The 23,198-nt window shown below is 35.3% G+C and overlaps 2 protein-coding genes across 2 annotated transcripts; one reads left to right on the forward strand and one right to left on the reverse strand.

The window, feature by feature from the left end:
* Positions 1–662: 662 nt before the first annotated feature.
* Positions 663–14,303, forward strand: LOC120623941. Its single transcript, XM_039890233.1, has 10 exons — positions 663–824; positions 2,050–2,109; positions 5,487–5,618; positions 6,309–6,453; positions 6,916–7,065; positions 8,288–8,516; positions 9,187–9,372; positions 13,525–13,629; positions 13,885–13,934; positions 14,209–14,303. The coding sequence occupies exons 1-10, from the start codon at positions 789–791 to the stop codon at positions 14,301–14,303; spliced, it is 1,188 nt and encodes a 395-aa protein (XP_039746167.1). The 5' UTR covers positions 663–788.
* Positions 14,304–15,863: 1,560 nt separating this feature from the next.
* Positions 15,864–22,719, reverse strand: LOC120623837 (protein phosphatase 1 regulatory subunit 36-like). Its single transcript, XM_039890101.1, has 10 exons — positions 22,625–22,719; positions 21,958–22,054; positions 21,610–21,675; positions 21,376–21,507; positions 20,510–20,654; positions 20,095–20,247; positions 19,041–19,269; positions 17,442–17,609; positions 16,603–16,716; positions 15,864–15,975 (listed from the first exon to the last, which is right to left on the reverse strand). Exons 1-10 carry the CDS (start codon positions 22,717–22,719, stop codon positions 15,864–15,866), a joined length of 1,311 nt encoding a protein of 436 aa, XP_039746035.1.
* Positions 22,720–23,198: the final 479 nt, after the last annotated feature.

Genomic DNA, 23,198 nt, shown 5'->3' on the forward strand with positions numbered 1-23,198 from the left:
GCGTAGAAACAGATTATAGAGTAATGAGTTACTCAACTGCTATACTCACCCCTAACAGGCTGCTACCGTCTCAAACTGCACCATTACTTACCACAAGGTCATATTTATATAACGAGGTTTATTAATATAACGAGACTTTAAATTGGCCTGCTGCTGAAGGGGGTTAAAACATTCCGAGAAAATATTTTAAATCATTCCCGGTTATTATCGCTAACATAAAAAAAAAATAAGTCTAGGATCTAGACAACCCTTCTATGAACCAGTCAGGTATTGCTTAATATTAAGGATGAGGATAATGATGAGTCCGCATTTGATTTAAATGATTTGATTTTAATTTCTTTATTCATGTAAGCCCATCACAGGCACTTATGAAGCGTTCATACATATTTGTTTACATAGTTGTTTGCAAAATCGACGTTTCAAACTTTGCTTCAGTTGCTTTTGTTGCAGACTGAGAGCAATGAATTCATTGTTCTGAGGTTGCAGATCAAGCAAATATTAATATTTAACTCAAAGAGAATATGAACACACGAAATTTATTTTATGTATCTTCTTTCTATAAGTTTTTTTTTATTAAACACGACCCCAATGATTACGACTCAAATACATCAAATGTCACTTTTACTATAATGTTAAGACATTTTTATTTTTGTTTTATTATATTTTTACCTTTTTTTATATTATACATTTCTATTTATTGTAAAGAAATAATTTCCTTCTAAAGGGAGAATGTTTGAAGATGACGATGATCTGTTATGCGATAGTCCTTATGTAAATGGTCATTGGGAATGGGACACAACAGACGAGGAGTTAAAGTTTATGAGGTACCTAACTCATGTATTAAGCTTAATTTAATACAAGCTTGCTTCAGATGGTTTTATAAATATGTATTCGTGAGAGCACTACCTGCTTCTATTAAATATTCATTATGTCACTAATGTACCAAAGTATTTATTTAAGATACGTGCAAGAGGTGGTAAACCAGGGTGGATATTTAAGCAGGCATATGGAAAATTCGATATAAAAAGCTTTATGGGAGCCCTAAGCTGCTGCACTTACTATTGCAGCCAGGGGCACACCGTACCGCGGCAATATTATTGAACAAAGACAATAATATGTTTGTAAAAGTTTGTATTATCAATCAATCCCGCAAGAAGTTTAATATACACACCAATTCCTGAATAAATACAGTAAGCCTGTAGTGTAGCTTATACGTAAACTTGCGCCCCATCTGCGTTTGTGTAAAACTTTCATTTTCTAGCGACCTGGCTTCGGCAGAGGAAGAATACGAAATATCAACCACAAATATTTCAAACGTTAAATTTAAAGATGACATTGATCTGTGGGAGCAGGTAGGTATCTATGCTTGTTACGGTGTAACGTTTTTCATACAGGGAGTATACTATTGCATTTATGTGGGTAAAACTTATCGATGCTTATAATGGCTTAATAAGTTCTATGCATTTGCTATATTCTTTTTTCGGCTACTGAGCCACAGAGTTCTAAAACCACCACAATCTCCACAAACTTCTAAGAAATGTAAGAAGGAAAATTTCAAAAATAACTAAGCGACATAGCACATTTATAGCGACATTTGTTTTTTTTTAAGTCACTAGAAGTTAGGCCTTGACTGCAATCTCACCAGCTGGTAAGAGATGATGCAGTCTAAGATGGTAACGGGCTAACCTGTTTATTTAACCCATACCCCTAATCGGTTTCTACGCGACATCGCGTCGTACGTGTACCCTAAATTGCTTAGGGGCACGTCTTTATCGACTGAATCCTACCACCAGACCTGACCAGAGATAATTCAGAAATTAATAAATCTCAAATTGCCCCTGCCGGAATCGAGGCCGGGACCTCCAACTTAAAACCTCTGCGCCAAGGGGATCACCAAAAAAATTCTCTGCAAAAGAGTCAGTACATCATTGTAATTATTATTATCTGTGTAACATATCCAGGGCCCGCCTAACCAGGCTACACTGTATTTATATAAAAGCTGCAATCTACATAATGTTAACACGGCTCTCGCAAATGTTTATTTTTCAGCAAAAATTTAAAAAACGCATGCAAAGAAAGACCTCTGAAAATGACGTCGTTATGCTTCAGGTACTTTATCTGCTAACTGTTTCTAAAAAGCAGGTTTTTAATTTTATCATGTGATTCTTCGTAAGTATAATAAATTTAAACCTGCCTTGTAGACCCGAATACATCAACAAAACTTAGGCAAATTGTCACATACCCTTCCTACGTAAGACTTTGTTTTTTACATCAGACTTTTTTAGTACACGCGTTTAATCACAATAGTAACTTAAGGAAAGTGCAGATGTTATATGGCTTATAATAGGTGAATGGGTTTTATCACGGCAAAATGAACTAAAAAATGAACTCATATTCAAAGATACTGCAGTCTTCTTTAATCTAGACTGAAGAGAAACAGCATTCAAAATTTAATAACTTGATTTAAGAGCTACTAGTAAATTCATCAAAGGATAAGGACCCTGAAAAAGAGCAATAATAATAAAAACTTACCTTAACCCACAAATGAACGGCTCAATGTCTCAAGACAGATTGCCGTGTTACAGCAATAAAAGAAATGAGAAAAAAAATAAAAATAAAATTAAAATTCAAAGATAGAGAATTCCTAGATTGCAAGAATCAGGACACACATATCTCGCCAAAACGATCGCAACCCCATAATCATCATTATATCAAGACGTTAACGGCCCACTACAGGGCACGGATGTAGTGGCTCCTCCCACAATGAGAATGTTTTAGGCCGTAGTCCACCACGCTGGCCCAGTCAGGATTGGTGGACTCCACATGCATTTAAGAACATTATGGGGAATTCTCAGGCATGCAAGTTTCCTCACGATGCGTTTCTTAGGCGTTGAAGCTTCCGCAAGTGACATTTTAATTGCTTTAAACGCGCACATAACTTAGATATGGTCAAATTCGAATTCGGTCACTAACCGTTTCCAACATAACCCACACGCAATCCCATTATAAGTGACAGAAAAGACGCAAAGTGCTAATTTTGATTTGTTTTACTTATTTTACTATATTTTACTATATTTGCGACAAATAGATTTCTTTATTGAAATATTAAATAACTACTTGAATAAAGAAATATTTCAAAGATGGCACTTTATGTTTTAAACGCATCAAGCGTTTAAAACATAAAAAGTATGTTACACAGGGAGGCCCAACAAAACCGACTATTTTTTTTTTTTTGAGTTTCGAGTGAAAAAATGTTAGTTTTTGATATTTTAAAAGCCCGCGTTTTAAAAGTCTATAAAATTACACCGTAACAAGAAAAAATATTTAAAAAAAAATCGATGATTTTTTAAATTAAAAAAATTGAGATTTTTTTTTTTTTTCACTTGAGATTAAAAAGTCGATTTTTTTGGGCCACCCATTGTACATGGTAGTGTGATGATGGCAATAACTACGTTCGTAAACTGTCCGGTGACTAACCAAGCAATAGTAAAGTTATTAAGCAAGAACGGAAAAAATGGCTGAGCAACTTCTACGAAATTTTCCTGTAAAATAACGTTACTATACTCTAGTATTTTTCCTTTTTTCACTGAGATCTAATTTTACCAGATTATGTCGCGTATATTTTCGAAACTTAATTTTTTTATATTATCCGAGGTCTGCCTGTGATATGGTAATAAGGTAGTGTTGTTAACATAATATAAATTAATATGCAGTAAATTAGTAGGCAGATGCGACCACAAATATGAGAGCTTGACTTTTTTACAATTTCTAAAGTAAGGTTCACAAAATATTCTTCACTGAGTATGCATGAGTTGCATTATCTTTTAAGAATTTGACAAAATATGAACTTATTTCTTTTACTGAAATTTTTGTTAACAACTTATTTCACTTTGAACAAGTTCGGTATTAAATGATTTTTTTAGACCTATAAATAATCCAGAGCAAGAAAAAAATTGATTGAATCCTATACCTGCCATAAAAAAAAACTAAAAAAACTGATTTTGTACTCCGTGCGCCTCTCATAAACGCATTGTTCCAAACATAGAAATACGCTGTGGTTGTACGAATACTTTATTATAATGGTGCTGTTAAACTTTAAAATGATTTCATGTTACGTAAATATTAATGTTATTTAACAAATTGTAACGTATTATAATATTTTTTATGAAGCTCAAGATCAAGACATTAAGTTTGGTGTTCTCTGAAAGTCGGTCCAAACTGACAGTTATAAAACGTTAGACAACATTGTTAACAGCATTTTCATATGCATAGACACTAAACCAATCCTAAAGAAATATTATCACTATATAACAAAGGTGTTTTATTTATAGATGTTTGTAAAGGTGTATCCACACCGCAGTTACTTTTTGTACTGCAAATTTCCGAAGTGTATTGGGCTAAATTAATAACAAAAATATATTTGTACGTTGTTGTGTATGTATTTACTATGTTACGTAACGTTGCATAAATATTAAAATTGGCAAACATGTTATGACATATGATAGCAAAAATATTGCTACCAGAACTTTGTGTCATTCCACTCGCCTGTTGCTAAAAGTTTCTTTGTTATATTTTGTTAATTTATGTTATTTTCCATATGCAAAAAAATATCACCAAGTTAAAGAAGCACACCATATGTGCATCGCACCGCAATGAAATAGCGGCAAAATTGAAAATTGAATAAAATTATTTTGCCAACCATTTGGTTGGCAACTCCGGTATGGTTGCACCATAAAATATATTATCATCATTATTATCTACTCAATACCGATTTACTACAGGGCACGGATCTCCTCACGCTGGCCAAGTGCGGATTGGCAGACTTCACAGGCCCTTGTGAACATAATGGCAGCACAGTTTCCTCGCGATGTTTTCCTTCGCCGCTATGCAAACAAAACAAATATAGCAAAACTTTGTTGTAGTGATAAAAAAAAGAAGTGAATAAATGTCTAAAATTCCTCAGTGCCCGAAGACATTTGGCTCTGAAACGTGGTTAACCACGGGTCTCATAAGAAGGCTGAGGGTCACTCAGGATGCGATGAAGAGCGCTATTCTCAGAGTAGTATCACTTCGTGATCCATCAGGAATGAGAAGATCCGTAGAAGACCCAGAGTTACCGACATAGCTCCAATAATCGGAAAGCTAAAGTGGCAGTGGAGGGGTACATAGCTCGGAAAACCGATGGGCGTTGTGGTCCCAAGATGCTGGAATGGCGACCTCGGATCGGTAAATGCAGCGCTGGTAGACCCCCCACATACACAGATAACAGCAAGTGGATCGCAAATAACCACTGGACCCAAGCGGCACACGACTGTGGAACTCACTACAACAGAGCTATAAGTACATCGGTCGACATGATGAAATGTTCAATGATGTTTTTTATAACTGCGGTGTAGTAGCGCCATAACGTTCCCTGCTAACTGTACCTACATACATACATTACTTATATGAAAATTTCATTCAACTCACAACCCTGTCTCCCACAGGACGTGAAGGATGTGGTGTTATTTACCGCGCCGAGCTCAATATTGTCTCCAGCCGTGATAAACATGTTACACCTGCCCACCACTGAGCGGTTTTTACGAGCTTTAATATTGTGCTGCCAGTACTATCTACAGGTAATATTACACATAGATAAATTCCTGCTGGTATATTATTAAATAGACTGAAAGGATTGTGACTAAATAAAAGAGATTTCCAACAATATAAATCCTAAGTTAACTAAGTTTATAAATGCGAAAGTGCGTCTTTTCATTTGTTTGTTCAATTATGATATTTATCGTATCCATGCCGCAAATAAGATATTTTAAGAAAATATAACAAAGCAATATACAACAGGTTAGGTCAATGGTATAATTTCACAAAGTTCTGCTAGCAAGATTATTTTTATTATTTACCTACGAGTACGTACGTATTAGCGTAATTTGGAACATAGAAAAAATCAAGAACATCGGAAGCTTCAAAACGGAAAATCATCGGAAATGTTCCTAAGATATCTATGCTATACCTATTTACAATATATGCACGGTCTAACCGTTGAAGTAATCTCAATTCAAATTAAAAATAGAGATAATTCGCATATTGTAAGGTTAGAATGCGAATAACGAGATACATTATGTCTACCCGTTATTTTGTCGTAACTGTTTAAGTAAAAATACGAGAAACGGGTACAGATAATTATCTCGTAGCACGCATGTTGGCGCTACTGGAGACGAATGTAGGATAATCTTTAGTCCGAAAAACGATGATTTCGCGGGTAAAAGCTAGGTAATTTATTCATAATAATATATCTAATGGAAGTTGCACAGATATGGGAAGTAATGAGTCTACGTACCATAGAACTGGAGACCAAAATACCTACGGACAGAAGCAAAAAGATTGAGTTAAATTATCGAGAGGATCTAGAAGATTTGCGCTTACTTGTCGCTAAAGAGTATTGCATTATTATTTCGGGCAAGTTAATTTATGTAATAAGCATATTCAATTCTATCAAACTAAATTTCATCACGTTAATTTTGTTTTATTGTGGATTAACTTTCGGCTAGTTGCTCCACAAGCTTCTTCAAGTCAGGGAGGCAAATTCTCTCTGAAGGTAAGTGATGATGCAGTCTAAGGTGGTAGCAGGCTAAGCTGTTAGGGGTATAGCAGTTATTAGTCATAACACTAATCGGTTTCTACGCAACATCGTCCCGGAACGCTAAATGCCTTGGCGGTACGTCTTTGTCGGTAGGGTGTTAACTAACTACGGCCCGAGAAACTCCCACCAGGCCAAGCCAAAGAAAATTCAGAAATTATAAACTCCCAAATTGCTTCCGATGAGGAACGAACCCGGGAGCTCCCTCTTATAAGACTACAGCGCTCACCACTGCACCAGGGAGGTCGTCAAAATAGTGTTTATTAGTTCACTTGTTTTAGGTGGAGAAGAATACACCAAATACCATCACATGGATAAAGAAAAAAAGCAATCTATGTCTAAAAAAGAAGCAACATTATTTGAAACGATAATCTGTATCTCTATTCAAATCGTATGGATTGCTCTCGGTCGAAAGTACTACAATCAGATCGGTAATTACTGTCAATTACCGTCTGTTTTCTATATTCAATCTAGCTTTAATCTGTTGATAAGTTGCTAAGCAAATCTGTTTTTTGTTAGTAATTGTATAAATATTTTTGAAAATAACAACGTTTTTTGCCTTTATTATGGCAATGGTTTCCACTTACCATAAGCTGTGCCACCTGCTTGGCCTGTCAATTATTACCAAAAAAAAACAACAAAATGTATTTATACAGCCTACAATAAACAACTTACGAACATGTTATAATTGTACATACAATTCCAATTTTTGTCGCTCTATCTAAACATCTATGATTCGATGGAAAGCTTACAAAATATCGGTACCTACATCCCGCCTTCTGAGAATGGTGAAATGATCTAGAACATTAGCGGCAAAAATATCAGCAACACGGAACTTTTCCGCTCATTAAAACTAGGTAATTAAAAGTGTTCAAATAAGCTGATAGTACTTGAAAATTGGTGAGAAAACTACACCGTAATCAGAAAATAGTTTGCGTTAAACTCTGATAGAGTTTGATCCCCAGCTCACCTCCCACCAGCGGTCTGGTATTCTTCTACCACCTCCCTAAAATATACAAGATCATTTCATCACCCATGAACAGGTGTTTTCTATAATTTTTAGATAACGGGAGCAAAAACAAAATGACAATCATAGTTCGTATGTTATATTTTATTGTAGGCTCTATACATACATACCTTAGCCGTGAGGTGACCTGCTGGCTTGGTTCTTAAACCTAAAGATAGGTTATTACCATCACCATTTGAGCATTTAGTTTTGCTAAAAGATTAACAACAAAAAAAACGCCTCCAGCGTACGATTATTTTCTGCGAGGAAAAAAACATATTTTTCAATGTACTCATTATCGTGGTTTTTTTGTTATTTATTATAGGCGCTGTGGTACTTCATTGATCAATAAATTTACTAAGAAACTAATAAGTTAACAACGTGCTATGTATTTCTGTATCACAGAACTATTGAGTAAACTATTCATTGTAAACAGCCAAATAATCAAAAAAAACTATGGGAAATAATAATTTCCAGTAGTTCTGAAGGATGTAATTACTTTTATATTAACAGTACTAGTGAGAAAACCAATTGCTGTAGTTTAAACAACGAAGCTTTGCCTACAACAGAACGCGGAATGAAAGCTTTTTTATACAGTCTAGTTTTTCCTCCAAGTGAACAAAAATAATATCTACGTGCATTTTCAGAACTCGAAATAAATCGAATGCTAAAGTCCGATATTTACAATTCAGCGGAACACAAGCGTGATACAAAATATCTATCTAAAATGAATCCGAGAGAACGTTTAGTTCTCGTTGGGCACTGCATGCATGTCGGAAAAAAACTGAACACGCGCTCTCCTCTGATGAACGAGGTGTTCTGCGATCGAAACATTGGTTTTCGATTGTACGGACTCGGAGCGTTGCAATATTCCAGGTAAAAACTAGACCTATATTAAAAAATGGACAGGCAAAATGTCTCATTCAATCAATCATAATATTATGTTAGTGATTTGATGGATAACTATTTGTTAAACTAAGTGGACTGGATACGGATATGGATAGATAAGATACACTGATATCTGTTACCTCCTGAGCTAACACGCAAAGACAACAAATTATATTGGGGAGTGAATGAAATAATTTCTGGATATAAACAGCTTAGTATATTCGGTAACCCAATTGTAGGCAGGTATTTTAAATTTTTGTTTTCATAAAACTGATAATATCATCATTATCACCATCACAACCCATTACCGGCCAGGGCACGGATCTCCTCCCACATTAAGAAGGGGTTAAGGCACCATGCTGGCCCAGTGCGGATTGGTTTTGAGAACATTGCGGAGAGCTCTCAGGCCTGCAGGTTTCCTCACAATGTTCACCTTGACCGTTGAAGCAAGTGATATTAAACTGATATACGTATTGGTATTACGAAAAAACAATATCATACAAAGTGTGCGAATTCGCGATCGGATGTGGGGACAAATCCTGTAGTTAATACAAAAATTACTCGTGTACGCGTTCTTTTACGGATCTATGTTTGTATGATATAGACGTATTGAGTGTAAGTAGCTTTTAATAAACTCAATTTGCATGTCCTCTAACAGGTTGAATACCCGACTGAGATATTTAGAAAGTATTTTGTCTGACCCGGAACATACTTTTGGAAATGTAGGCATAACTCTAGGCATAATTGGTATACAGCGCGCTAAATTTGACATTATGCTGAGGGAATTAAGTATGGCAGCCAGCACCAGTGGGTCCTCATCTAGCATACGGCAATCAATATCACGGTAAATCTTGTATTCTACTATTAGTAGATTAGAGTATGTGTAATGCAAGCTAAACTGTTCTAAGCTTTTCCACAAAAGCTAAGCTAATAATTTGAAGAAGAATATTGATGAGTTTGACATACATACCTGGATCACATCCCTCACTCATATCCTTTTCTAGCTCGCTTGCAGCAATCATGTCCTCGCTAACATCCTTCGCCATTCGTCGCTGCCATCCCTGGCTTATATTCTGAACGAAGACCTCTTTCTCTAGAAAGTATATAAAAAGCTAAACTTTTTACTGGAGCTAAAGTTAAGTAAGAAAATGAAGCAACCCATTGTGTAGGTTTTAGTTTTCACATAATACTAGATACCGTCTAATGCATCTGTGACACTATTCTTATTGAGGCTTATTCATATATGAGCATCCGAACTTTGGAAGTTTATAAAGTATTATTCGACCAAGATTTTCATGCCATAGATTGTAAATATTAAGTATAGGTACCCATCAATAATTGACGTCTTTTGAAACACTTTTATTAGGTAATTTATTCATAATAATATATCTAATGGAAGTTGCACAGATATGGGAAGTAATGAGTCTACGTACCATAGAACTGGAGACCAAAATACCTACGGACAGAAGCAAAAAGATTGAGTTAAATTATCGAGAGGATCTAGAAGATTTGCGCTTACTTGTCGCTAAAGAGTATTGCATTATTATTTCGGGCAAGTTAATTTATGTAATAAGCATATTCAATTCTATCAAACTAAATTTCATCACGTTAATTTTGTTTTATTGTGGATTAACTTTCGGCTAGTTGCTCCACAAGCTTCTTCAAGTCAGGGAGGCAAATTCTCTCTGAAGGTAAGTGATGATGCAGTCTAAGGTGGTAGCAGGCTAAGCTGTTAGGGGTATAGCAGTTATTAGTCATAACACTAATCGGTTTCTACGCAACATCGTCCCGGAACGCTAAATGCCTTGGCGGTACGTCTTTGTCGGTAGGGTGTTAACTAACTACGGCCCGAGAAACTCCCACCAGGCCAAGCCAAAGAAAATTCAGAAATTATAAACTCCCAAATTGCTTCCGATGAGGAACGAACCCGGGAGCTCCCTCTTATAAGACTACAGCGCTCACCACTGCACCAGGGAGGTCGTCAAAATAGTGTTTATTAGTTCACTTGTTTTAGGTGGAGAAGAATACACCAAATACCATCACATGGATAAAGAAAAAAAGCAATCTATGTCTAAAAAAGAAGCAACATTATTTGAAACGATAATCTGTATCTCTATTCAAATCGTATGGATTGCTCTCGGTCGAAAGTACTACAATCAGATCGGTAATTACTGTCAATTACCGTCTGTTTTCTATATTCAATCTAGCTTTAATCTGTTGATAAGTTGCTAAGCAAATCTGTTTTTTGTTAGTAATTGTATAAATATTTTTGAAAATAACAACGTTTTTTGCCTTTATTATGGCAATGGTTTCCACTTACCATAAGCTGTGCCACCTGCTTGGCCTGTCAATTATTACCAAAAAAAAACAACAAAATGTATTTATACAGCCTACAATAAACAACTTACGAACATGTTATAATTGTACATACAATTCCAATTTTTGTCGCTCTATCTAAACATCTATGATTCGATGGAAAGCTTACAAAATATCGGTACCTACATCCCGCCTTCTGAGAATGGTGAAATGATCTAGAACATTAGCGGCAAAAATATCAGCAACACGGAACTTTTCCGCTCATTAAAACTAGGTAATTAAAAGTGTTCAAATAAGCTGATAGTACTTGAAAATTGGTGAGAAAACTACACCGTAATCAGAAAATAGTTTGCGTTAAACTCTGATAGAGTTTGATCCCCAGCTCACCTCCCACCAGCGGTCTGGTATTCTTCTACCACCTCCCTAAAATATACAAGATCATTTCATCACCCATGAACGGGTGTTTTCTATAATTTTTAGATAACGGGAGCAAACAAAATGACAATCATAGTTCGTATGTTATATTTTATTGTAGGCTCTATACATACATACCTTAGCCGTGAGGTGACCTGCTGGCTTGGTTCTTAAACCTAAAGATAGGTTATTACCATCACCATTTGAGCATTTAGTTTTGCTAAAAGATTAACAACAAAAAAAACGCCTCCAGCGTACGATTATTTTCTGCGAGGAAAAAAACATATTTTTCAATGTACTCATTATCGTGGTTTTTTTGTTATTTATTATAGGCGCTGTGGTACTTCATTGATCAATAAATTTACTAAGAAACTAATAAGTTAACAACGTGCTATGTATTTCTGTATCACAGAACTATTGAGTAAACTATTCATTGTAAACAGCCAAATAATCAAAAAAAACTATGGGAAATAATAATTTCCAGTAGTTCTGAAGGATGTAATTACTTTTATATTAACAGTACTAGTGAGAAAACCAATTGCTGTAGTTTAAACAACGAAGCTTTGCCTACAACAGAACGCGGAATGAAAGCTTTTTTATACAGTCTAGTTTTTCCTCCAAGTGAACAAAAATAATATCTACGTGCATTTTCAGAACTCGAAATAAATCGAATGCTAAAGTCCGATATTTACAATTCAGCGGAACACAAGCGTGATACAAAATATCTATCTAAAATGAATCCGAGAGAACGTTTAGTTCTCGTTGGGCACTGCATGCATGTCGGAAAAAAACTGAACACGCGCTCTCCTCTGATGAACGAGGTGTTCTGCGATCGAAACATTGGTTTTCGATTGTACGGACTCGGAGCGTTGCAATATTCCAGGTAAAAACTAGACCTATATTAAAAAATGGACAGGCAAAATGTCTCATTCAATCAATCATAATATTATGTTAGTGATTTGATGGATAACTATTTGTTAAACTAAGTGGACTGGATACGGATATGGATAGATAAGATACACTGATATCTGTTACCTCCTGAGCTAACACGCAAAGACAACAAATTATATTGGGGAGTGAATGAAATAATTTCTGGATATAAACAGCTTAGTATATTCGGTAACCCAATTGTAGGCAGGTATTTTAAATTTTTGTTTTCATAAAACTGATAATATCATCATTATCACCATCACAACCCATTACCGGCCAGGGCACGGATCTCCTCCCACATTAAGAAGGGGTTAAGGCACCATGCTGGCCCAGTGCGGATTGGTTTTGAGAACATTGCGGAGAGCTCTCAGGCCTGCAGGTTTCCTCACAATGTTCACCTTGACCGTTGAAGCAAGTGATATTAAACTGATATACGTATTGGTATTACGAAAAAACAATATCATACAAAGTGTGCGAATTCGCGATCGGATGTGGGGACAAATCCTGTAGTTAATACAAAAATTACTCGTGTACGCGTTCTTTTACGGATCTATGTTTGTATGATATAGACGTATTGAGTGTAAGTAGCTTTTAATAAACTCAATTTGCATGTCCTCTAACAGGTTGAATACCCGACTGAGATATTTAGAAAGTATTTTGTCTGACCCGGAACATACTTTTGGAAATGTAGGCATAACTCTAGGCATAATTGGTATACAGCGCGCTAAATTTGACATTATGCTGAGGGAATTAAGTATGGCAGCCAGCACCAGTGGTTCCTCATCTAGCATACGGCAATCAATATCACGGTAAATCTTGTATTCTACTATTAGTAGATTAGAGTATGTGTAATGCAAGCTAAACTGTTCTAAGCTTTTCCACAAAAGCTAAGCTAATAATTTGAAGAAGAATATTGATGAGTTTGACATACATACCTGGATCACATCCCTCACTCATATCCTTTTCTAGCTCGCTTGCAGCAATCATGTCCTCGCTAACATCCTTCGCCATTCGTCGCTGCCATCCCTGGCTTATATTCTGAACGAATACCTCTTTCTCTAGAAAGTATATAAAAAGCTAAACTTTTTACTGGAGCTAAAGTTAAGTAAGAAAATGAAGCAACCCATTGTGTAGGTTTTAGTTTTCACATAATACTAGATACCGTCTAATGCATCTGTGACACTATTCTTATTGAGGCTTATTCATATATGAGCATCCGAACTTTGGAAGTTTATAAAGTATTATTCGACCAAGATTTTCATGCCATAGATTGTAAATATTAAGTATAGGTACCCATCAATAATTGACGTCTTTTGAAACACTTTTATTATTTTAGAAGTTCAAGAGTATCAAGAGTTTCAAGAGTGATGTCGCGCAGAAGTACAGTTACAGCGGTACCGAAAAAGCTCTATCCAGATATTTGCATCCCAGAAAAAGGACCGTAAGTCTTTTTTCGGTACTTTAACTAATTTAATAAAAACCGTAGATTATTTTTTCTCATAGGTACCAACGATTTAACATTCAGCACCACTTATATTGGTCTCATTTCAGAATTTAGATAAAATATCTCACGTAGTATCTACGTGTAAATCCCATCACCGCACGCAAGCTTTAATGGCTTTACGTGTTTTGGCCGAAAATAGTAGTAATAATATTATAATACGATCCTGTTTTAAATTATTTAATTTTGTTTTAGGGAATCTCTGCCAGATCAATTCCCTCGCAAAATGCTCCCAAAACTCTCCAGTAATAACGAGCAACGGTTGAAATGGTTAAGGCGCGTCGCATCTAAAAGAAAAAAACCTCGTCGCTGACAAAATCCATCTTTTTCTCTTATAAGGAAAATACTGAATGCTTGTTTTTCTTACACCTTCCTAATTAACCCACTTGCAAAACAGCGCCCCGTTTCGTATTTATTTCGTGGGGTACGAATGGTCCTGTAAAGGTCAATTTAAAATTTTGTTTAATTCGGTTGGACAAGTGGAAAACTATGGCCTATAAACAGTGCAACATTCTGCAGGACATGCAAGGAACAAGTCCTACAACGTACCGCCCTATGACCATGAACCTGAGGCCACGTGTGCCTGTCTTAACACCAGCAACCTCGCCGTTTAGACCGGAACAGTAACGCTGCTTCGTGGCAGAAATTTCTCTAGAACCAGATTTTGAACCTACCAGATTATCATTATACTAGATTAGCAAAATAACAAAAGTATCTATGTTGCACAAAAAGTTGATTCCAGTAATCCTGACGGTACTACTTCCCCGGACCAGCTCAGTCGCAAAAAGCCTTAATTCTAAATGCCTTTGACATAGCCCATAGGCTTAGTATAATGATCAACATACATGTTTTAACACATCCCAAGCAATGGTACTCGTATGTCAAATATTTCCCCAAAACGGACGACACATCACTTGAATATAACACTGGTCTAAAAAAGAAAATGGAATCTTATAGCTTAACCAACCGGTGTTGGTGGTCCATAAAATCTGAAACGACTTAAAAACGTTGGCTAGCGATGAAGCCAATGATAACTACAGTTGAACTAGTCGATTTAACTTGTTGAAATGAGTCAAAAAGATTTATGGGTTTAGTTAAAACTTCCACACAAATATATAGCTTAATTTCTTATAAAAGCTCTGATCGGCCTTCTAGTGTGTCCAGGATGTCGAAGCCGCATCCACTAGAATATCAGTACTTTTACCCACTCTGTATATATTTATCTATATGAACAGTGGGTAAGGTATATCATCAAAAAGAGAATAGAATACACCCTCCCTTAGTAGGTACAGGTCTAAATTCCACATAAAAATAGAATCGTGCCCCATCACGGAAATTCTTTTCATATTTATCATGATGTATGAAATGTTTCCAGAGTTACATAGATATCTATTATGTAGAAATGTACCTTCCCGTCAATGTCGTCATTAACCTGTCAGAATCGTTTCGAATGGTTTCCTTGAGCCTTAGACATAATTAGATAAGCTTTTCCAGAATAAGTAAGCAAGGAAAGAGTATTAGTTATTTAATAATAGAACAGAACCTATCAAAGGAAATAAACGAATATAACATTATTATATATCATACAAATATATTTATACCTTAATTTTTCACGATTTTATTAATTACGATTTGGTAAAAATATAGCTACCAACAATCCGACAATGCAATAATAATAATAACCACCTCTCGAAATATACAAAACACCAACAGATTCGTTATGAAATGAATCATATCGAGGTCAAATCAAAACCTCCCGGGTTTAAAATAATATTGGAAATTAATTATCCGGCATTCGATCCTTGGGGGGTAGTTAGGAAATTTATATTTTCAAAATTTCGTCTGAATCTGGTGGAATACTTCAGGCGGGGTTTCGGTACGAATCCGCGTGAAAACCTGTTAGGTAATCGAGGTGGCAAACCCTTGACAGTTTAGCCACACCTTAGCAGACTGCAACATAACTGCAACAACAACAAGCTGGCCAAGTGCGGGTTGGGGTTTGGTGGACCAATAGGTATTTAATTATACCAACGTATTGCGTTCGCTTCCGTTATCCATAGTAGTACTATTAAGGCTTGAGACATTATTTAAAATCTGCTACAAAATCTATCTGTTTCTATAGAATACAAATTTATTTAATTTAAAGTATACATTTAGTATTGTATAATGTATATCTAACGTGGATGAAGAAGTCGCTGTAGTCTTTGTTGCCAGCGTGTACGCTGTGTCTCGCTGCAGGGTTGAATCTTCTCGGGTTCATCGGGAAATTGTGTCGGAAACTCCACACTGTTAAACACAACATTTATTTACAAGCTTTTGTTTAACATTTAATTTTTTAATACATACTGCCACCCTACTGCAAAACCAGTTTGATTTGAGGTGATACCTTCTCGTCATCAAAAAGATGCATTATAACAACAATTTTGAACAAGATTAACGAAGAAAAATAGATAAAGTAATCAATTAAATCAACAACTAACAGTTGGTGAGAGTAACTTAAAAAAAGTGACAGTCCTTAAAAAACTTCCTTAATTTTTCCTTCACTGACCTTCCTCAACTCATTAAGCCATTTAATACTATTAAATATTCGTGGTACCTATCATTAAGCAACTTGTCATGCAATATAGTTTCTATTTGTTGGTCAAATCATGCAACTTAATTTCAGACCACTTTGTCAGTTGATTTTGATTGATTACCATGCATCTGCAGATTTTAGAAAAAAACAATAACAACAAAGTTCAGAAAGACATGGAGTTTTTTGCACATAACTATATAATATTTCTTACAATGTCGAGCGGATCTTACCATCACCAGTCTGACCACGGAAAAACAAAGACCATTATTGGGTAAGTATAAAACTTAAGGATCGGTTTTTATAGTCCCATAAGTTTACGTGATAGTTTTAGAACTTACATCCATGAATCTTTTCGAGGTAAGACTATATCAGGATATTGTTTCTTAATAGTCAACTGACTTCTTCGCATTGAGCTACTCGTGTTACTTTTAGATGAATAACTTTGAGAAGATCTGTTAAAATAAAAAGATAAAAATATTATGTACCCGCTACACGTACTTAGACCTCGATTTATAAGTTTGAAACATGATACCTACCTTCAACTTGCTAAACTAGTTTTTTCAAGTAGGTAAATAATATTTGATTTAGTCATTTGTTTTTGGTATTCAAATATTATTTGATAACAGAAGTTAAAGATTCTGAGAAATTCGTTTTTGAGATAGAGCAAAATACCGTAAAAAAATAGTAGCATCGAAGGACATTCAATCATTAAAATAGCTGTAAAAACAGTTTTTTTGATGCTTGGCTTTAAATTGCTCTCCAGTAGATGTATATTTTATTTAAAGAAACAGACACATACCTAACTTGTTTGTATAAATAAGATTTTCATTCTGACCTTTATAACTTAAATTAGAAGTGGGCAATAAAGTTCTGTCAGACCGACCGCCGCAGCAGTGTTCGGTTAAGCAAATAAGTAGGTAAGTGCACCAATTTCATATTTCGTTCTAGTTTTGCGTGATAGTGATGCTATATAAATAACTTATACTATCCAGTAGGACCATGTTTATTCATATTAAAGCACGAGTCAATAACTGTAATACAGACCCTGTGCCTTTTTTTTCACCTCATTGCACAATCAAAAAATACGGTTTACAAAAGGCGGACTATATACTTAAGCATCAAATCAAGGGCCACATAAAAACCAAATGTCCGTTACTAATTGAATCTGAATTCATACATCGAAGCCTTGGATTTTCCTTCGACGTTAGCAGACGGCAGTGGTCGTAGCATTGTGTCGTAGGAGGCTCGCGGCATTCCAATAATTCCAAGAACAACTCCAAATTTGCCAAAAGTATCTTCTGGACCTGCTAGCGTATGCATCAAATACAGAAGTCTTGGCGATGGTCTGAAAAACAAACAAAAATGAAAAATAAAATTTTAAAAGTCTATATTTTGACGTAACTATGCTAACAAAATCTAATTCACCATGGTAAGTAGGTAAATTGCATCCTGAAGAAGGACATTTTATCCGGTAGAAGCACCAACAAACTGTTCCAGCGGGAATTAAAATAATAAATTTTGCGAACCCATGCACGTCTTAATAGCTAAACCGATGTAGACAACATTTTACGTAGAAATTGCAGAAAGACCATATTAGGTTTATTATAAGCCCCGAAAAAAACAGACGGGGATCGGAACTTTTCTTTTTAATTAATGACGAATGCGAACGAAGTACCGACCCGTAAACAGCTAGTGGAATAATAATTAGCACAAGAAATTTCACTCGCGGTAAATTACTTAGTGAAATTTCTTGGGTTTATATTACCACTGGTAATACAGGGCCTTGGAATGAAGCTGGCTGTAAATTATGCCAGGATCCCTAATAAAGTTTAAACGTTAAGGTTAGGCACTTGAGTGCCTACACTATAAGCAGCTCATGAGTAAAGTTTAAGTTACATTATACATGTACCGCTTACTATTTTTTCATAAATGATATTCAAGAGTATCTATAATGACATATTGAATATTGTAGAAAGATATTAAGAAACTGCAAACCAACAAAAATATGAGATATTTATTTATTTATTAAGAGCTCTAACAACATGCATAATACACGTATTTGAACATAGCACACACACTGACTGATTATATGATGCAGTAATTACGTCGGAGTGCGAAACTAAATATATTTTTATGGCAATAAAAATAACCAGATGAGGGAAAGTCAATGCTACGCTAGATGTTAAATAAAAATATAGTTTCTCCTCACTCCCAACCAATAGCTGTGTCTTTAGTTTAAGTCTTCAAGTTGCAAGTTCAAGCTTAGGGGTACCTACAGTGCCTGATTAAGCAAGCGCGGGGCCCGTAACAAATTCTTTAAAAGAGCCCTTGATCTGCTATGGGTTCTTAAGTATAAAGTGGTAAAAATAAAATTCAATACTCAATACGTATCTTAAATACATATCTTAAATAAAAGACGTATTTGCGATCTATAGGTTACAATTTTGTGGGTAATCAATAGTGTAGTAAATTACTATAGGTGATATCTGCGTGCGTGGACGTGTGGGTGTGCGTGTGAGTGTCCGTGTGCGTGGGAGTGTGCGTGGGAGTGTACGTGTGCGTTTGTGTGTTTGTGTGCATGTGCGTGTGCGTGTCTGTCAGTCAGTCAGTCAGCCAGCCAGAGATGAGTGGTATTTAATATGTGGGGCCCTTTTTCGCGCGGGGCCCGTAGCAATTGCTACTCTTGCTACGTGGTTAATCCGGCACTGGGTACCTATCGATTACGAGTTATGCTACAAACTAAGGCTGAGTTCGTCCATAAAATAATCAGGCTTACTGAGGACACTTAATAACTCCGAGACCCATCATACGATAGTCGATGTCACGATGGCAAAACACTTCATTGATAAGAGGTGAACGCGTGTTCAACTTCTTATTGTGCCGCAGACAGTGACCCAGAAGCACCGCCTTCTCTTCCTTTGCCATCTTTGCAATGTAATTAGTATGCAGGGTATGCTCCGTGGAGTTAAATATCTCAGACTTGAATACCCTATTCACTTCCAGTTCTGCTTCGAAAGAATTAAATTGTTTTAATGCATGTTAGATTCTTAAAACGCTACAAGATGAGTTTTAGATGAAGTAGTGATTTCCTTTCCTAAAAAGTTTTCCTTTTGGTAAAGGATAGCATTACTAAACCTGTCAACATGGTTTCATTTTGTGATTAGCTGGAACTTGTTATTCTCAATAGATTATATCGATATTTCTCACAATATCACTGATATGATTCGTTATAATGTCTATAATAAAATATAGCGTTCAAAGATATAAACTGATCTAAACTGAAAAGTTCTTATCCTTTTATTATAATCATTGCTCTATAATCAAACGAAATTAGCCATTAAATGTGAAATATCTTCGGATATATTCTGGCATAATTCATGCATTATAAATGAATGAATACACTTTTATTGAAAACCACAAAAAAAATCAAGAAAAATGAATGTAATAGTTTACACAAAGGATACAATTTTGCGGCCTTATCACTACACAACGATCTCTTCCAGGCAACCAATGGCGAAAAACACAGCTCAAGAAGAAAGGTTATTTATAGGAACATCCACCAACAACCAACAACCTGTTGTTTTTATTTTAATCTTTCAATCAATCAGAAAAACCTTTATTGCACACTAGAAATAAATAAAAGAGAACAAAGGTACAAGTAATTTTAATTTGTGTAACAAAGGCGGCCTAATAACTAATAGTGTGTGTAATCTTTGAATATTAACTTTTGGTACTTTTTATGCCACTCAAAATATAACGGTACTTATCAGCTAATGCTATCTGTAGCTACAAAATATAAAGGATTTTAATAAAGCTTTTTGCATTGTTACCTATTTGATTAAAAGCTCTACGTCCCAGTGCCAGCCAAACTATCTGTACACACATACGTAGTAATGTTTCACAAAGTCTAGCATCTTTATCAGATAAAGACCGACGTTTCTTGTAAGGGCCCATATGATGGTATTTTTTTGTATCACTTCCCCCTATAAAGAAAAATCAAAAATATTAGGTACGTGTGACAAAGAACCCTGCTGCCATTGAGACACCACCTCTACGGGCAAGTTTATCTAGTGAAATTCCAGCCACATATCGTCGGTCAACTTTTGCGTTGCGACTAATAGGAGTTTATAATAAAAATGAACATTAATGTACGTCACGAATAGATAATTGGTACAATCCAGGAACTATCAAAACAAGTTAGTAGCCATAATATTCTTTATTTCATTTATTTGGAGTACTTCTTACCTATGAGCATTGTGCTGTATTCCTTAGCTACTAAAAGCCTTAAATCCGATAAATTGTTCCGGAATTCACTTTCAACAATGTCACCCTGCGGTGTCCGTACTTTTGTCTCCAACTCTATAATGCGATTTGCCATTTCATCCGCTATCTTAAAATTAAATTCCCATTTCAGAACAAAAATTGTTGATACAAAGCTATAATAGTATCAGTTTAAAACTACCTATATATAAATAGCGGTGCACAGATATCTGTTTTCTTTCCAAGCAGACTCAAAATATTATTAAATACTTTATATTGAGGCTGTGATATTTGAGTACTAGGTCAGACGGAAATTGTTGAGTGTTGGATCATTCCGACAAGAATTTTTTTTGCAAGGTATTAACACATTGGGGCAGAACACCTATATACCACACATCGCCTCCATCGTATGCCATCGCATGCTATCGCATACCATCACCTCGGTGAGCATATTAATCTTGGTTATAATTGGTCCCGATTATTATAACTAACATGCAATAATAATCCTTCAAGCCCAACCAATGAAGTCATGACGTTGATGGATTTCTAAAATTATTTATTAAGCCTTGTCCTAAAAAATATCTATATTATTTTTTACTGCAAAGGCAATGAGTAGGTACATTTTTTAATTTGTTTATTAATATACTAAAGATATAAAAATAAAAATCTTGAGATAAAATGTTTCGTTTCATAAATATCCCGATAGTTCGTTTAATATTCTACCGCAGCTTTCTGCGACTTTCCACGACCTGCTTTATGTCGTCTGTCCACTTGAGTCTAACAACGCTGCGTGTAGCACCTATCCTTTTAACTTGAACGAAGTGGATATATAATAATTTGTGGGTAGTTACCTGCAAATAATACTGACAACAGAGGATTAGCGCTCTAAGGAACCTCTCCACAGTAGGTATGTGTAACGCATTTATTAAGATTGGACTTAATATGTTCACTGGTGCTGTGTATAACGCAATATCTTTAACATCCTGTGAAAAGGGAAAATTCAATGTTTTTTTTTTATGATTTGTTAGTTCTTTTTATCATATCAATGTTATAATAGCATTTGTATGCAATAGGTAAGTAATAACCTGTAAAGTGATGATATCTGGCTGTCCTGGCTTTAATTTCCTTTGATAGCGGCGCCGAAAGCGAATCTTAAAAAAAAAAAGAACTTAAGGTAACGAATCGAATGAAGTTGAAATGTTTCATCTGTCACACCTTTGACTTAGGTGAAGAGCTTGTGAAGTTAGAGACATAAGAGTTGAGACCTTGTAGAGCTAGGGCGTGTAGAGTAATAAACTTGGCTCTACATAAGATCCGATAACTTTTTATCAGTGCGGGTCATAATTTGGTCTCGTCTTAGCTACATTTTACATGAAAATATTTTCGGTTAGGCTTTCTCAAACATATTATTTATTAAAAATATTACTTTTTACCTGTTCAATTAAATCAATGTCATCCCTAAACTCAATAGTTCCAGTTGGCACCTTGGTCGGTATTTGAATAGCTTCAATAAGTTGCGGAGGTAGATCACTGTAAATTTAAGATGATAATGCACTTAAATTCGATAGACTCGATGGCATGAAAGGATTTACATTTGACGAATATTCTTAAGGAATTTTATGTTGTAGTGCGGACGGGCGGTGCTACGCGATGAGTCGGAGTATATTGAAGTTGTGGGGAACCGCTAATAAACTCATTCGCACTCATTCGCACGCTCCTGTAGAAAAGATCTCCTGTCCAGTCACCGTCAGGAGTATTTTAGTAAAATTGACCTTTACAAGTTGCAATTTTAACGATGTTATTTTATCGGTTTTAACCAGTTTTTCATATTTTTATTTAGAATTATAGAATCTTAAATAAGTCGGTAAAGTGTGAAGATTATGGACTCTAACTCTGCAGTTTTATCTCTTGTGTTATCTTACTGTTGTATTGATTTATTTCATGTAAATGTAAGTATAATTGGACTAATCGAGTATGTGAAAAACCCGGGACGACTACAGTACTCGTAGCGTATAATTTCAAACTAAAAATGGATTTCGAATTCTTTTCTGAAGTTTTTTTTTTATGAAAATCAGGTTAGAATTCATTAATTATACTGACCTTATAAAGACTAATTCTTCCGTAGTCTCATCCCACGCCCAATGCCCATCTTCATATAAACCACCAAAACCACCTTCATCTTCATCTTCTGCCATACCAATTATACTAAATAAATAAAATGTTATAATAAAAAGTTTTACAAATAATGACTAAGAAAGTATTGTATATGTTTTCTACAATCAACTCATGAATAGCTAGAAAAATATGTTTAATATTATAACGATTCTGTTATCTTCTTCTTCTTTTGATTTATAATCATTACAGATCATTACTGACATCAATTAATACTCACTTCTAAGACACATACATTAGCGCGTCATGTCATCAGCTTTATGTAAGCTATATGCCAATATCAAAACGGAAACAGCTTGGAAATAAGTTTTTAAGCCTAGGTTTTGGATTTTCAATCTTAATCATCGAGTCAACATCTTAAGGAGAGCACTGTCGCCTGTTAATACAGGTTTTTATTAAAATCAATAGATACAGTAGATTTTAAATTGCACCATTATATTTATTACATACTCACCAATATAAGATGTGAAGTAAGCATTTGGTTGTAAAATAATAATTTTTA

Source organism: Pararge aegeria, chromosome 5 (assembly GCF_905163445.1).
Source record: "Pararge aegeria chromosome 5, ilParAegt1.1, whole genome shotgun sequence".
Taxonomy (NCBI): domain Eukaryota; kingdom Metazoa; phylum Arthropoda; class Insecta; order Lepidoptera; family Nymphalidae; genus Pararge; species Pararge aegeria.

Bases quoted from the DNA above. Each gene is read 5' to 3' on its own strand.
- LOC120623941 (XM_039890233.1), top strand. From the start codon at position 789: ATGGGACACAACAGACGAGGAGTTAAAGTTTATGAG. The intron at 6,454-6,915 runs GCAAGTTAATTT...CACTTGTTTTAG, and splicing joins GTATTGCATTATTATTTCGG to GTGGAGAAGAATACACCAAA. The intron at 9,373-13,524 runs GTAAATCTTGTA...TTATTATTTTAG, and splicing joins ATACGGCAATCAATATCACG to AAGTTCAAGAGTATCAAGAG.
- LOC120623837 (XM_039890101.1), bottom strand. From the start codon at position 22,719: ATGGCAGAAGATGAAGATGAAGGTGGTTTTGGTGGTTTATATGAAGAT. The intron at 21,508-21,609 runs GTTATTACTTAC...CCCTTTTCACAG, and splicing joins CAGATATCATCACTTTACAG to GATGTTAAAGATATTGCGTT. The intron at 16,717-17,441 runs GTATGAATTCAG...TTATTTTAACAG, and splicing joins GGAAAATCCAAGGCTTCGAT to ATCTTCTCAAAGTTATTCAT.